At 33.9% G+C, this 16,484-nt stretch overlaps 1 protein-coding gene and 1 non-coding gene across 2 annotated transcripts; one reads left to right on the top strand and one right to left on the bottom strand.

Annotated features, from left to right (window-relative positions):
• Window positions 1-4,983: 4,983 nt before the first annotated feature.
• LOC132040252 (transcription factor BEE 3-like) lies at window positions 4,984-14,810 on the bottom strand. Its single transcript, XM_059430878.1, has 9 exons — window positions 14,569-14,810; window positions 14,157-14,218; window positions 13,136-13,298; window positions 7,279-7,878; window positions 6,627-6,754; window positions 6,422-6,487; window positions 5,954-6,022; window positions 5,793-5,870; window positions 4,984-5,302 (listed from the first exon to the last, which is right to left on the bottom strand). Exons 4-9 carry the CDS (start codon window positions 7,658-7,660, stop codon window positions 5,168-5,170), a joined length of 858 nt encoding a protein of 285 aa, XP_059286861.1. The 5' UTR covers window positions 7,661-7,878; window positions 13,136-13,298; window positions 14,157-14,218; window positions 14,569-14,810; the 3' UTR covers window positions 4,984-5,167.
• On the top strand, window positions 9,920-9,993 carry TRNAN-GUU (transfer RNA asparagine (anticodon GUU)). The gene has a single exon. It is a non-coding gene; the product is annotated as a tRNA-Asn (tRNA).
• Window positions 14,811-16,484: the final 1,674 nt, after the last annotated feature.

The following is a 16,484-nucleotide window of genomic DNA, read 5'->3' as shown; positions in this document are numbered from 1 at the left end:
TTAGTGGGTCCACCTCGGGACAACCGAGGCGATGGGCTTGAATCATGTATATTAGGCCTATGGAATCATCCATATGGATCTGAGGGACGTTCCATTACTTTCTAGGCGATCCCTGAACATTTGCATAAATTTCTCAATCAAAACATACTTAAAGGATTCAATTCTGAGAACGAAAAAGGGGCATTTTCAAATGCGGATTCCGAAGAAATAGAACACTTCCCAAGGCGCAAATCCGATCCTAGTACACTTAGATCATGCCAAGAAAGAAATAGGAAAGCTTTACATACCTTTTACGCCTTTTACGCTCTCCAAAACTCAATTCTCTTTTCGTCCAAAACCTATAAATGGTCAAGTTTACCATAAGTTAACCATAAGGCTTTAGGCATTCAATTTAAACTAATTCTTGTCTAACAAAATTTCGGCAAAAGCACCTCCTTTATAATTATGACGCCCCCCGAGAATTTAGCTCGGCTCAAATACCAACAACAACCAAACCAATAACATTAGTCCACAACAAGAATCGCAAACTAACACGAATAGTCTTCCTTTTACATAAAGTGACAACTTCCAAACTAACTTTGCGTTTATAATTCAATATCCATATTTTCATACTCACTTACCCACCAACATCATCCCAACATCATTTAGAAGCATTTCATATGATTTTACATATCATTCGCAAAATATATAAATTCCACCGAAGCCATAACTCGTCCAAAACTTCCATTCTTCAATCAACATGTTCATAACACATTATCATTTCTCGAATTTATTAACAACCATCATAACTAACACTTAAACGCTGCATTTCCATATTTCCATATCAACTATGTAAAAACTCATATACTTTCCTACAACACATATATGCAATTCTAATGCCAAGCTTAATCCGTTAAACTTCCATTTACATTATAACGATCGCGACGACGCAACTAACATATTAAACAAAATAAATTCAACATAATTTCTCCTTCCACATATCACACGGCCATAGGCTAAATTCTCATTCCAACAAGTTTTTATCCATCTTTCCTTTCCAATGCAAATTCTACAATGTCTACAAGTATAGTACCACATAAAACTTAACATAATCATGCTACATGTTAAACATACACACGGCCACCAACATGCATCCACTTCCACCATGCAAACCTCCATGTTTCTATGCTCTCAATTCATTTGCACATACTACAACACAAACAAACCTTCAAAACACAATTAGAAAGGATGAATTCTTACCTTACACTTCCAACTTCTTCACTTCCTTAAGTTGTCCAAGCAACAAAACCAAGGCTTAATCTTCCAAACCAATTGCACCAAGTTGTAAAGGAGGCTTAATTTAGTAGGAAAATCACAAGATATAAATTTTTGGAGCAAGATTTTTGGGGGTGAATTTCTTCTATGGCCAGCCGAATAGTCTCCTCTCTCCTTTCTTTTTTTTTTGCTCTTGTCTTCTCTTGTTTTCTTGAATTTTCTTGAACCTTGGCCTCTTTTATAATTGTCTAGGTGGTCACATGGCTTGTCACATGACCACCTCATGGGTTGGGCCAAGACAAGCCATGGCCGGCCACCCTATTCTTTTTGGGCCAAATTTTCATCATTTCTTTTAAGCCCAATTGGTGATGGATCGTTTTCGGAAATTCACGGGACTAATTTACGAGATTCCAATTTTGCCCTTAACCTTCCTTAATATTTCCGCGTCAATATTTCCTTAAACATCACATGCACCTTAAGTAAGATCCAATTAAAGCCTTGTTTCTTACCATTCCGAATTATTTCCAATTTTCCGAATACGCACAAAATGCGAGGTATAACATCTGCTAATCAATCAGGATTTGTCAAAGGAAGGAACATTATTGAGAATGTCTTATTGACACAAGAAATTGTGTCAGACATTAGATTGAGAGGGAAACCAGCAAATGTAGTCATTAAGCTTGATATGACTAAAGCATATGATAAACTATCATGGTTATTTCTAACCAGGGTGCTAAGGAGAATGGGATTTGCTTAACAATGTATTGATTTGATCTGGAGGTTGATAGCTAATAATTGGTATTCAGTACTCATTAATGTCCAGGCTCATGGTTTTTTTCACTCATCTAGGGGTGTTAAACAAGGGGACCCATTGTCTCTGCATTGTTCATTCTATACGCAGTGAATGACTTCCCGCATCATTGAATGCTTTATTTTGTCGAAAGATGAGTTCAAGAGCTATGGGATGCCTAAATGGAGTGTCAATCTCAATCATCTGGCTTATGCAGATGATACAATTATATTTGCTTCTGCAAATCCCACCTCTTTACAGTTAGTTATGAAGACTCTAAAGGAATATGAAGAAATATCGGTCGACCGATCAATGAGAGAAAAAGTTCATTTTACATGTTCTCTAAAGTGGATAACAATATTATTCAACAAGTTGCTGCTATCACTGGTTTCACTAGAGGTTCCTTTCCTTTCATGTATCTTGGATGTCCCATATCTCATGCAAGGAAGAGGGAATCTGATTTTTCAGAATTGATCAAGAAAGCCAAAGACAAGTTACAAGCATGGAAGGGAAAATTGTTATCTCCTGGTGGCAAGGTAGTGTTGATCAATAGTGTCCTACAGAGTATTCTAATACACTTGTTATCAGCCATAAAGCCTCCTAAATGTGTTATTAAGGAGATTCATCAGATTTTTGCAAAAAAAATCTGGTGTAATAAAGAGGACATTAAGTCAAGGCATTGGGCTACTTAGTTGAAAATGTGTTTACCTAAGGATGAAGGTGGATTGGGTTTCAGATTTTTATTTGATGTGTCTAAGGCTTTATATGCAAAATTATGGTGGAGGTTTAGAACATCTAATACATTATAGGCAAATTTCATGTGGAATAAATACTGCAAGAAGCAGTATCCACAATATGTGCAATGGAAAGGTGGTACACAAGTGTGGAAAATGGTCCTAGAGGCAAGGGACAATATTGAACAAGTGATCTGGTGGGAAACAAAGAGTGGAACGGCAAATATTTGGTTTGATTATTGGACCAAATTAGGTGCTCTACATTATGTATTACCTGATATTCCAATTGATGAATCTATGGAAGATGTTAAAGACCTGATAGGAGGTAATGAATGGAATGTTAGCGATTACAATGACTTTTTCCATAACATGTAGTAGAGTATATTCTAGAGGAGTTGGAGCCGAGAGAAATTTCGAGATCGGTGGGATAAACTTTGGTGGATGATGACTAGCAGTAAATTCACGATTTAGTGCATGGGACTCATAGACAAAGAGGTCATGTTTCGAGGACTATAAGAACATATGGTGAAAGGTCTTCCTTTTAAGATCTCATTCCTTATGGAGGTTATGGAAATTCAAGTTACACATGGGATGAAGTTCTAGCAACTATTGGAATTAATATAGTTTCTAGATGTTGTTGTTGCAAGAACCTAGACGGAGATGGATAGACCATCTCATTTCTAAAAGGAGATTTTGCTACAATTTTTATGGAATTGGTTTAGCGTCTTTGAATAAGAAATATTGATGAGCTATTGCATCGTGAAACATGCGATGAAATCATGGTGGAATGCAAAGTGTCATTATAAGTTGAGACCAATACAAAAGGCGACTGCATCATTCTTTAGCGATCCGGAAGTGGAGAAACACAAGGTCGCATGGGGGCAATATGTCAATGTATAAAGTTACGCATGAGATCAATCAAAATATTCATCACAACATGCGAGATAAGATTTCCTTCAATGCAGAATATACCACATAAATGGCACGATATCATTGACTATTTTGAATCATTTAGACACATTATCGGGACACTTGTGGTGAAATGGCAATTACCGATAGAGGGTTGGTTCAAATGTAACACGGATGGTCTTGCTTTAGAGGAAATCCGGCCCTAGTTCCACTGCCTTTTGTGTTAGAAATGAGGAGGGTAATCTCATATATGCAGTAGGACAAACTATTGCAGTTGGCAATAATCTCATAGCAGAAGCTTTGGCCATCAAGAAGGGAGTTGACTACTACATTTCTCATCAGCTTGTTCCTCTAGTTGTGGAAACTGACTCATTAGCTATGAAGATGTTCATTTCTGGAACATGGGAGGTTCCATGGAGCATTACTTTGGTGGTTCAAGAGATTAACAGAATAAGGAGGGGAAATATGGTGATTGTGGAGCACATATACAGAGAAAGAAATGGCCTGGCAGACCTTTTAACTAACTATGTTTTTTATTTTGCAGGTACACAACACTTTCATAATTTTCAGGATCTTCCAATCAAGGTTAAAAGACTTCTCAACATGGACAAAGCTCAGATTCCTAATCTTAGGATCAGACATGAGAAGGATAACAGATTACAGGAGCTATAACTTGAATCAGACATTGCTATTGATACTGATAAGAGAATGAAATAACTGTGTTGCATGTCTAGGCCATATATACTTCATGTGTTGAAATAGAGATGAACTGGTGAGGAATCTTGTTATGGGTGGTATTAGTGTGCATGCATGCTCATTCCCATGCAGGAAGTCTCAACATGTTCAACAAAGCTTCAACATTTTCTAGGAAATGGCAACAGGTTGGATCAGTGACCATTAGAGCAAACATAGCATAGTAAGCTGATACTGTCCTAGATGTCTGAAGAAAATTCACCTGACTGAAGTCCATACCACCTGGTGAGAGCTTGGAGGTGTGAAAAATGGATGCAAGTCAAGACTATAGGACCTCTAGCAGCTTTATTTATGTTTGATGTTGTAATGGTTTTACTTTTATGCTCTTGCTTTTTCTTTTTTTTTTATCTTTTTTCATACTAACCAATTGGTTAGTTTTTGTACAGTTTGTTTGATTTCTAATAAAATGCCACCATTTTGGTGGTTTTATAAATTTAAAAAAAAAAATAGCGGTTCATGTGCTCAAATAAGTGGAAAATATACATTTTGTAGAGACATGTCTTTACCAAGAAGAGGTCTATTTGATTGTTGCTATAATTAAGATGATGCTAACTTTTAGTGTCTATCTATATATAACGTCTTTGGTGAAATTCCAAACACAAAATTGTATTCTGAGACTTAATAAAAGTATATGAGTCCAATATCTCAATGCATTTGTCCAAAAATTACAAAGGTATGCATAAGTGGGATATATTGATCAGAAAAGGGAAAATTGCTGGATGAATCTTTAGGTGTTGTAAGACAACTTGGGATAGCAGCCAAAACTGTGGTCAATTAAGGGGCCAGCTTGATTAGAAGCCACCCCTTCATATCCTTCCTTCTTTAGCTTCTGCATAATGTGTGCTTCATATGCCTTTGCTCTCTGCATCATAAAATTCAGCTATTAGTTTAAAGTTTCATACGGCATAAAAATATTTATACAATAAATCACTTATATTTGTCCTTATGCCAAGGGTCTACCGGAAATAGCTTCTCTACCTCTCAAGATAGGGGTAAGGTTTGTATACAACCTACCCTTTTCCAACCCCACTTTGTGAAATTTCACTTAGTATGTTGTTGTTGTTGTTGTTGCAATTAAATCACTTACAAGGTAATTACAAGTTCATCTCTATCACAAGTATTACCAACAGCCTAACATGTTAAAAATGGAAATTGTTGCTATCACATGTCAAATTACACTAATACTGTAAATTATTTTTACTTTATCAGTGTATATAACTTAAATTTAATCCTAATTAATCTTTGGCCAATGCATATTAGAAATTTCTCAAGTGAAAAATATACGCATGAGTAATAACAAAACTGTATTTAAAACTAAAACTACGTGAAAAACAAGAAACTATAAAGACTACCTGCATCGTCTGCAAAATCTCTGTCTCTGAGTTGACGTCATAATATGTGCTGGCCGCAGAAAGCTTCATGGAGAGGAACTAAATCCAACAAATAGAATTGCAAGTCATTTTTTTTTTTTTTTGGGTCAATCAGAAAATGTCTTATACTGATTTCAACTCACCTCAACTTGATTTTGCAAGGATTGCAAATAGTTAATTATTTCATCCAGCATTACTGTCATGCCCATAGACTGCAATTTGATTAGAATGGAATGTTATTTCGTTAAAATTTTAAAATTCGGTGTGTTTATTTCTAAGAGAAATAGTATACTAATGTTCAACAAAATGACATTGTATTGTTAAAATATAGTCCTTCCGTCCCAATTTATATGGCACTTTTCGTTTTTCGAGAGTCAATTTGACTATACTTTGAAGTTAAATTGGATTAGATTAACTCAACATTTTAACATTAAAATTTATATATTTGAAAACTACATGAGAAGTACTATAAGTTGCAACTTCTCATATCAATTTGGTGAAAAAAAATACATCTTAAAATGTTGGTCAAAGTTTATGCAATTTCAATCTCAGTAAGCGAAAAATGCCACATAAATTGGGACAGAGGAAGTATATATAGAAAAAAAAATTACCTTGTAGCATCCTGGAACAATGTCTTGCAAACACCTAAGTCTTTCATTAATTTTTCCTCTTCTAACCTGAATCAGAAAAAGAATGCATCAGTCATTACAAGTTCATATGTGGAAAAAAAAAAATTACAGACAATGAAAAACTGAATTTACTAAGAGAGAGAGAAGCAGAAAAAAAAAAAAAAAAAAAAAAAAAAAAGGAAATTACCCTTTCTGCTAAACTGTGACTATCAGTTGCTTGGCCTCTCTTGGCTCTTACATGCACCACCTGCCTTAATTTCTCTTCTTCCTTTTCATCACTCTTTACGAATATGAAAAGTGAGCGTATCAGTGCCACTTATACATTATTAACTCTGGCAGAATCTATATGGTCCAAAGAGAGTAATAAAAAAAAATGTATATTAGTGAAAATAAATATATACTAGTAAAACTTCTAGTATAACGGCAAATGTGACTAAAAATTTTCTTTAGGTGGGAGGTCCGATTCTCAGCTGTTACATTCTTGTATTCGTTTGAATTTTTTGGCTTGTTTGGTTGCTGGTTAGAGTTATACAACTATTAATAATGCATGGATTAGTTATGAATTGATTATGCAGAAATTAGTTATTCATGTAATTAGTTAGTTATTCTATAAATAATACATAGATTTCTCATAACTTATACATGTATTAGTTATATAGAATTACAAACTGGTAGCCAAACATCATATTTGGTGTACTGAATTTTATAGGTAGAATTAAAATGCTATCAAACATGGTACTAGTCATGTTGAATTTAATATACATGAATAATTCACACCTTCTAACCAGAAACCAAAGGACCCCTTACTACATACAGAGTACAAAGAATTCAAGAATAACTTACAGTTTTTCTTTTGGTCTCACTCCAAGAAACTGCAGGGGACGAGTATGCGGAGCTGCTTTCTGGGGTCTCTATTGTTTTCCTCTTCTTGCTTTCATTTATATCATCTCTAGCTAGAGCTACAGTATTCTTGTCATCTTGTTGAAAATTTCCAGGGAAGTTTTCTGTTAAACATACTTGAAATTCAGGGGCTTGGTTGAAAATGTGTTCATGGGAATGTCCAAGAAAGCTCTGAAAATTGACGTTTGACATCTCCAAGGAAGTGGGGTTCAGGTTTTGCAAAGGAAACTGGTTATGGAAATTCAAACTTGAGTCACTGTTGAATACAGAGAATGGTGGATTAATGATTTGCATATCTGGATTGAAATGATGAAGAGCCATGACAACTTTTGTATATTATAAAAATGCTGCTCACAAGGGATGTTTAGTGTATGTTTTCTGATGATAAGATAGGTTGTGACTCACAAATATATATAGAGCATGGGCAAAATTGAGCATGGCTTATGTGAATTTCTCAATGTTCTTTTTTATTAATGGATGGAATAGTGAAGTATTTTGAGGATGCCACTTGGAAGTTTGGGCTTCTGTTGTTTTGTTGCCTATATGGACCATATTCAGGAGATATAACAATTTCATGGACCCTCCATTAGTAGTTGGCTTTCAATGAGCAAATATCATTTAAAAATTAAGAAAAAGAAAAAAAAAACTGAAGGTCATAAGAAATTGCCGAGGTATATAATGTTTAAGTGGCATTTACGGGCATCAAATGAGGTATAATAATGATATTAAAGTCACTCTTTTTATTACCTAAGATATTGAATTAGATTTAACTTTTTAATATGATAGCTGAAAAAGTATGGTTCGAATTTCATATCATAAACTACCACTCTACAGACAGTGAGATTAACTTAGTTTAGTTTCTTCTTTTACTTTTGAAATCAGACTAGAATTTGTGCCTTTTGGATCTCGAGTTGAATTACCATAGTTAGATCATAATAAAATCATTTAAGTTATACATATATTTATAGTTTGTTGAATTTTATACTCTTTGTGTAATCTATCATGTTATCAGTGGCGGAGCCACACTATGCCGAGAGTGTTCATCCGAACCCCCTCGGCGGAGAAAAATACTGTTTTTACAAGATTAAAATTATTTTTTTTATATATATAGTAGATGTTGAACCCCCTTAAGCTTCTTCGTATGTTTAATTTTTTATATTTTGAACCCCCTTGGCGGAAATTCTGGCTCCGCCACTGCATGTTATAACATATTATTTACTCTTTATTCTAAAATATTAATCAATGCTATTAACTAGAATTACCTGCAATTATTGTTTAAGTGGTCTGATTAAATAAATATTCTTTTATCGTGCATAAAACTTAAATCTTAATTAAAAAAGGAAATTCTAATTAGAAATCTTGTCAATCTTCCTGCAGCTCCATGTAGCCTTAAGGTCCATCAAGGTCTACTTGCCGTCAAACAAATAGTTCTATGTACTTGGTTCAGAAAAAAAAAAAATTAAGCAGTCGATCTTAAGCAAGAAATTAGATAAAAATATTTCATTTCTAAATGTTTAAGCTTCTATATGACACAGTTGACACCTTTTGAAAGAAATTATGTGCAAATGATTAGCATGTGTAGCTGCAGTTTGGTTAGTTGGTCTCTATACTTCAATTAAAATTAGTGTGGTATGAGTGGATTTAACAATCCTAAAAGTGGAAGTAAAAGATAAGCCATTAAGAGATTGAGATGATCTGCATGCACTTCATTTGGTTATAAATAATCAGAATCAAATTAGTGGTTGATTTGGTGATGAGATATTCACCCCCTTGGAATTAAGAAGAATCATTTATTAAGGCCCTATCTCGTTGCTCCTTCTTGATTACCTCAATATTTAGGAACAATTCAGAGTTAGGTGAGACCATTATAATTGATTACTTTGTGAGAGCAAGAAGCAATTCATACTTTTTTCCCCTAATATTAAGAGTTTGTGAATAATTGAGAAACGTTAAACGGAAAACCGCATAAATCCTTCATTAAAAAAAATGACGGATACGGAAAAATTAATTTGACATAAGATAAAACACCCGGTGGAACAAAAAACAAAACACCTACATAATATTCTTGATTTGCATATACACTTTTCTTTTTATACACACCTACTACAATGTAAAGAAAAATTTATACTATGTAGTGGCATAGCCATGATTTTTACCTAGGGATTTCAAAAATATAAAAAAGTAAACACACAAAAATATAAAAAATTAAACACACGAATAATTCAAAGGAGTTCAACATCTAATATATTTAGAGAAAATTAATTTTAACCTTATACATACAGTGTAATTTTTCTCCGTAGGTCCAAACCCCCTTGCCCCTTACTCACTCCGCCCCTGACTATGAGTCACTCAAAAGTATCTACAAATAACTATTCCTAAAAGATTGGATTCTTAATTTTGACAATAAAATGAGTTATCTACTATAATAAATTATGATGACCTGATAGAGTAAAAGTTTCTCCACGAACTGTATCAAATAAAATGACTATATGCCGTTTGCTTTAACATTAATATGCTGATAATTAATTGTCGGTTTGAATTGCCGAATGTAATAGTATATATGTGTGATAGCCAAGGCAAGCTGGAATAGCTCACTTGGTTAGAGCGTATGGCTGTTAACCATAAGGTCGGTGGTTTGACCCCTCCTTCTAGCGTCCCAACGTTTTTGCTCATCTGTTATCCTTTCCAATTAGTTAGGGCCTGTTTGGAAAGCCACATGGTAATTGGAATTGGTGTAATTACTAGGGTAGTAATTACACAGCCTAGTAATTACACAGTAGTGTAATTACAACGACCTGTTTGTTTGTCATGACGTAATTACAGTGTAATTACAAGTATGCTGTTTGGTTGCACCAGTGTAATTACACAGTCAGTTTAATTTAAAAATAAAATTTAATTATAAAAAAATTAAAATTAATATTTAAAAAATATTGCCTTTATAAATGATATTAAATTAGTTATTTAATAACACATTGTTTCTTGAAAATATATTAATTAATAATCATATATTTGTAACTAATATTGTAACAAAATAATTGATATATATTTTTCAAATTAATATTTAATTTTAATTAATTATAAAACTTAAAATAAGACTTTTTTTTTGTGAGAACGTCATGGATTAGATGTTTGATAAAAAAAAAAATATTAATAAATATAATGCCATAACATTATTCAAATGTTTGACACAAAAAATTCAACAATGTAAGTGAAAAATAAACAACATGCAATGTGAAAGCAAATAACTTAAAATTGGAAATATAACCTAAATTCAAAATCCAAAAGATAAAATTCAACATAATACTCTTATGTCAAATTCTAACATTACATAAGTAAGTTCCAACGTAACTTAAGTAAATAATTCAAAAGAAAGGAAAAATATAAGTCTATAACCTCATTCACAATGAAATTCTACTTTAATAATGTCACTCGTTGTATGTTAAGTTTGTTGATGACTCATTCTTTCCAATATTAAGAGGTGTAGTTTCAAATATTAGAATAATAACAAGGTTATGCTAAATGAATAAAATAAAAAAATAAAAAAATACGAGCAATTACATGGAACCACAAGAAGTAAAAGTTGGGAATGGGAAGAAAGAAAATGAAAAATAAATAACATAAAAAGAAAAATACATTTTAAAAAATAAAAATAATTCAAAAGTAAAAATAAAAAAGAAATTAAAATTATAGAAATAAAAAAATATTAAAAATCAAAAAAACTAAAATAATAGAAATTAAAAATAAATTAAAAATAAAAAGAAATTAAAGTAAAAAAATAAACAAACTAAAAAGTAACCCTGTAATTACAGGGTGTAATTACACCCAATTCTCAGCCCCCCCTTGAGAATTGGAGAGTGTAATTACACCCTGACAATTACACCCAATTCCCACTAGCGTGTAATTACTTGGTCAAACAAATAGACCAAACTGTGTAATTACACCCAATTCCAATTACCTGGGTGGCTTTCCAAACTGGCCCTTATTGTTCTTTATTTCAGAACTAGTCGAGCATGCCCGTGCGTACAGTTGGTTAGAGCGTATAGCTGTTAACCATAAGGTCGGAGGTTCGACCCCTCCTTCTAGCGTCCCAACGTTTTTGCTTATCTGTTATCCTTTCCAATTAGTTATTGTTCTTTATTTCAGAACTAGTCGAGGATGCCCGTGCTACACACGGGCCCAACATGATCAATTTTGTTAACTTATTAGGTAAAGTTCTAGTAAAGGTTGTTGAATAGCATATGAAAACGTCATTCAGTTGCAAGTCATAACCATCACTGGTTGAATCATAAAGACATGAGAATGTTGATTCGCTACAATATATACAAATTAAAGATTTTTATTACTCTAGTGGCAACTACAAATTCCACGTGTAGAAAATAAATATATATTTACTAAAGTTAATGCAAGCCCACTTGTATCTTCTATATGATGACTCCGATACATGTGATGGAGACTTTTGACGATGAAACAATAACTTTTAGCAACCTGCAAGGTTTCAGTGTAAGCTTCAAACACCAAAAGATGCAATTGTTTGGAAAAGAGCGGAAGACAAAGTAGAAGCACAAAAATGACTCCAAACTGAAACATGTTAATAAATGTAACTGTGAATAACTTATATCTGTTAGGTGGACAACCTTAACTGATGAGCTAAAAGTATAACCTGTGCTAAAATTAGCTTCATCTGGCACAACTTTTTTTAGTTTCCAATAGTGAAGAACATGTCAAATGACTCTCAATTCTCAATAAAAGTTTCGAGAACTCAACTTTCACAATTAGCAATTCAACCTCTTCATATAAACAACTCGAAGCCCCAACTCTTTTTCAGAATTATCCTCTGTTAAATCATGCTTAACACAAATAAATAATTCACATGTTTTATAACAAAGGTAAATTATTTGAACCGCTCCTCTTAGTGTCTCTACTTCCCCTTTACCTTATTTACTTTTTTCCCTGATCACTCACTCTCTAAAACCCAATTATATCACATCTTATAATCAAAGATATGAGATTAACAACTCTTATCTTATTATTCTTATTGAAGAATACGGAACATAACCTTTCACCTTTTATTTTATTCTATTTTAGTTACAAAAAGAAAACCAGCTACATCTTAAGTGGCTCATTAGGATATTGTCTTGGACGTTAATTGACTGATGCTGAAGAAGAAGCCTTCAATTTGTTGAGCTATAATGGGCAATATAATTGTACTTCAATTTCTGATTTTTAAATTATACTTCTCATCTTAACCTCCCAAAATTTCAGTTTTTAGATTGTTATAAAAGCACATATGATCATGTTGAAACATAGAGAATGGAAAAAACATTTACAACATACTTAAATTCATCGATCTTCTTCACGAAACTTGTCCAGGCAGGAGCGCTTCATGAATTATCGAGCTAGTGCCTAATGTTCTCTGTGCATGTGTGTGTGTGGTGGGGGAGGGGGGGGGGGGGGGGGGGGGGGGGGGGGGTACATCCTTTTTTGTATTCTCTTGTAGCTTATATCACTATTATATGAATATTAGCTTGTATTAGGCATCCATCACATAAAAAAATCCAGAGCTTAAACACCTCAGAGCGAAGTATAGGATTAACTAAAAGACTAACTTGATTTTTGGTAAGACCCAAAATGAGTGCTGAGTTAGGATGTCAACAGCAAAGGCAAGGCTTCATCAAGATCTATGGCATGCAGATGTCGAAAGTTCATGAAGATTTAGTAAATGATATAAAATTATGTATAACTTCCTCCAAGGAGTTCTCAGAGAACAAAGAGTACCAACAATATAATTAAAAATACCTGAAATGATTTATACACCTGCTGCCCATCTAGTATCTCTTTTCTGTAAATATATTTTGGGTTAGACAACCATCAACAGCCAGTACGCAACAAAAGCATGCTACTTCATATAGTACAATGCATCCCATGGTAATCTTTCAAGGCCAAGAGGGAAAAATATCATCTGCCAAAACCAAAGTTGCAGTAAGATTACATTGAATTTGCCTTTTTTATGGTCAGTCCAAACCAAATAGTCGTCATTTTCATCCACGACAACAACACATCTTGTTTTTATATGACCATTAGAAAGATTGTACGCATATGTACTTCTACTGACCAATATATGAAATGAAAAGAAATCAATAAAATTTATTATCTATACCTAGCATTTAATTAAATACTACAGATATAAAAATGTAAGAAAACACATGATATAAAGCAAATCATTATCAAAATGAACTTCAAACTCAAAAATTCACCTTCACAGCCAGATTTAACACTCGATTAAATGAAAGTCGAGTGAATTATATGTACATTTCAACGGCATGCCTATAATTTTCACTTCATCTCTCATATGTGCACAATTTGTATCATCAAAGGTTCTGGTTGCAGAACAATAGATGTTTATGTTATAAATCACCTTTAAAAAGAAAGAAAAAAAATTATTAGGCTGTTTTAGGCGTATCTTCAAACACCTTGGCTGCATCATTTCATTACCTTTTTTTTTTTCGGGTGGCAATTCAATGTACTTAGTGTTATTGCACGTTGTGCATCTGAGCAGAACATCTTCATAGACGGTTTAAATTAATAACCACATACATGTACATAAACCACCTAAAAAATTCGGAAAAGAGGAAAATCAGTTACATGTTAATGAAAAATGCAAAACCTTAATACACTGAATTTAGAAGAAAAATAAATCAAAATGCAAAAGGAACTTCATATGCAAATGAATGTGCTAAATCAATAGTCTATAAAAAATTGAACCAAAGGTTTACAAGCTCACCAAGAAAGAATAGAAGCAAAATTTAGTGGAACTCACAAATATTCTCTTTCCTTCGCCTTCAAGCTTTTGGTTGTATCTCAGTGTATTCATAGATGATTCTGCATGTACACATAAAAACAGAGGATAATTAAACAGCATAAACAAACAAAGTTGAACACCAGAAACAAAAGATAAACAACAAAACAGAAAAGAACAGACGAAGAAAAATACAAAGTAAAAACCTCAACCAGAATGGTACAAATTCAATGAACTGAAAGTGGAAACGGTAAAGTTAATCTGGAACACAAAAGAGTTTGAAAACAAAATAATTCAAAGTAAAATTCCTTTCAGCCTTGAGACCATGGAATTATTGTTAACAGCTAACATCTAACAGATGATCTAAGATTTTCACTAAAGTGCCATCATCAATAACTAGTACATTAAACATAGAAAATAATGCAAAACTCACTATTGAGAAATGACGAAATTTGCATAGACTTGGAACTAAATGGAGATCTCTCAAAGAAAATGATTTCAAGGTCTCTGAGTCTGAGAGGAGCATAGAAAAGGAGAAGATTATAGAAGTTTCTGGCTTGTACTACTGGAGTGGAGAGAAACAGCATGGGTTAATGGGGGAAAATATACGTGTTAAGAAAGGAAGAGGATGAAGGAGCCAATTACCAATTTACCCCAAAAAAGAAACTTACAACTCCTACAAATTAACTGGTCTAGGTCAAGGGTATAATAGACAAATAGCCATGGAGTCATTTAGATAAATGAGCCAAGTACAATTCACGTTGAATTTAGTACAACACCTAAGAGCTGTGTTCGTCCCACCCCACTCCCATTTCTATGCAGTAGATGAACATATAGTAGTTAGCGCGCACTTGGTGCCATGGAGGCTTTCGTGTGATTAAAATGCATGTCCTTGGGTTATCGCCAACCTTTGTACTCCCCTTCTTCGTTCGAAGACGAACGATTAGTAAATTGGTATCTAATGTAACGATCCTTTGGGTCGTTATAGTGGTTTTGACCCATGTATCCTTGTTTACACTTCCCAAGAGTCCCGTTAGTACGATCTATGACTTAGTGAAGTCATTGGTTTGGTTCCCGAAAGGTTTAACTGTGATCTAAGTTATTGGTGGAGGAACTAGTTAAGTTAGCGAGTTAGAGTTGACTACGGTCAACGTCGGGTTAGAATGACCCCGTGTCAATATTTTGGAAGTTCTAACATGTTAATATGATGATTTTGAACTTGCCCACAAGTTTTGGTGAGGTTCCGAAGAGTTTCAGATGGGTTTGGGTTTTGTCGCGCTCGTTTTCGATGTTTTAGCCATAGGTCTATGGATAGAAATGGCTCCAGATAGATCAAACGACATTTGTTTAGTATGAGGTTTGAACCATTAGATCTGTATCATAATTATGAAGCTATAGCAAAAAGAATCGTCGCGTTTCGCCTCCGAATGACGGAGCTATGCCCTTTTTCGTTCGGGTTGTGTTACACCTTAGAAAATTTTTCGTTAACGTACAGTGAAAAGGCCAACGAGGGGCATGATGTGTATGATGTTTTGATAAGAGAGGAATAGCCTTTAATGGTCCTAATTAAGATTTCCGAAGACATTCGAGGTAAGAGAAGAAAGTTGTTAAGGAAAGCAAGTCATATGTTGTGTGTCGGGCAAGATTTACGAGTATCGAGTTAATGATGTTTTAATGATGCTTTGAGGAAGAGTTATAACATCCCTTAGATTGGTATTGAGGTGTTAAACAAGTATTAAGAAGGTTCCATAAGGATCGGAGATCAAACGAGTCGACGAGAACAAGTCTCGGAAAGCTGGGCATTATACGGCCAGACATACTGGCCGTATAAAATTCACGGACCGTATGTCCAGCCGTAGGTTCAGCCCAGAATGGCACACTTCACTGGACCAAACATACGGTCCAAACATACGGCGGGAAAATATACGGACAGTATGTTGGTCCGTATGTTCTGGTCGGGACTGAACATTAAACGTTGATATAAGGACCCTCTCTCATTATTATTTCATTTCATTTTTCATTCCACTCAAGTCAAGAACTCTCTAGAATATTCTCTATACTTCATCCACAAGAACACAAAGAAAATTGATGATCAACTTCATCAAACCAACATAAATCAAGAGTGTGAAACACATTAAAGTCATCCAAGCCAAGAAAATCCAAGGGGAGTGAACTAGGGTTTTGGTGCAAGAAGGATACTTCCACTCAAGGCTTGTTTCTACACTATCTAAGGTAAGTTTCATGACCTTCTCATGTTGTTTTGAAGTATTGAAAAGTTGAAACACTTGGATTATAGAAGGAAATAGGAAATGGGTCATGAATGCAAGAATAGTGTCATTTTCGAATGGA

Source organism: Lycium ferocissimum, chromosome 12, assembly GCF_029784015.1.
Source record: "Lycium ferocissimum isolate CSIRO_LF1 chromosome 12, AGI_CSIRO_Lferr_CH_V1, whole genome shotgun sequence".
Classification (NCBI taxonomy): Eukaryota; Viridiplantae; Streptophyta; class Magnoliopsida; order Solanales; family Solanaceae; genus Lycium; species Lycium ferocissimum.
Note: the sequence above shows the minus strand (reverse complement) of the source record. Positions and strands in the feature narration are given on the sequence as shown.

Excerpts from the sequence above, each read along its gene's own strand:
- LOC132040252 (XM_059430878.1), bottom strand. The coding sequence starts at position 7,660 with ATGGCTCTTCATCATTTCAATCCAGATATGCAAATCATTAATCCACCA. Across the intron at positions 6,755-7,278 it reads GACCAAAAGAAAAACTGTAA|TGGCACTGATACGCTCACTT; the intron begins GTTATTCTTGAA and ends ATAATGTATAAG. Across the intron at positions 5,303-5,792 it reads AGATTTTGCAGACGATGCAG|AGAGCAAAGGCATATGAAGC; the intron begins GTAGTCTTTATA and ends TTTATGATGCAG.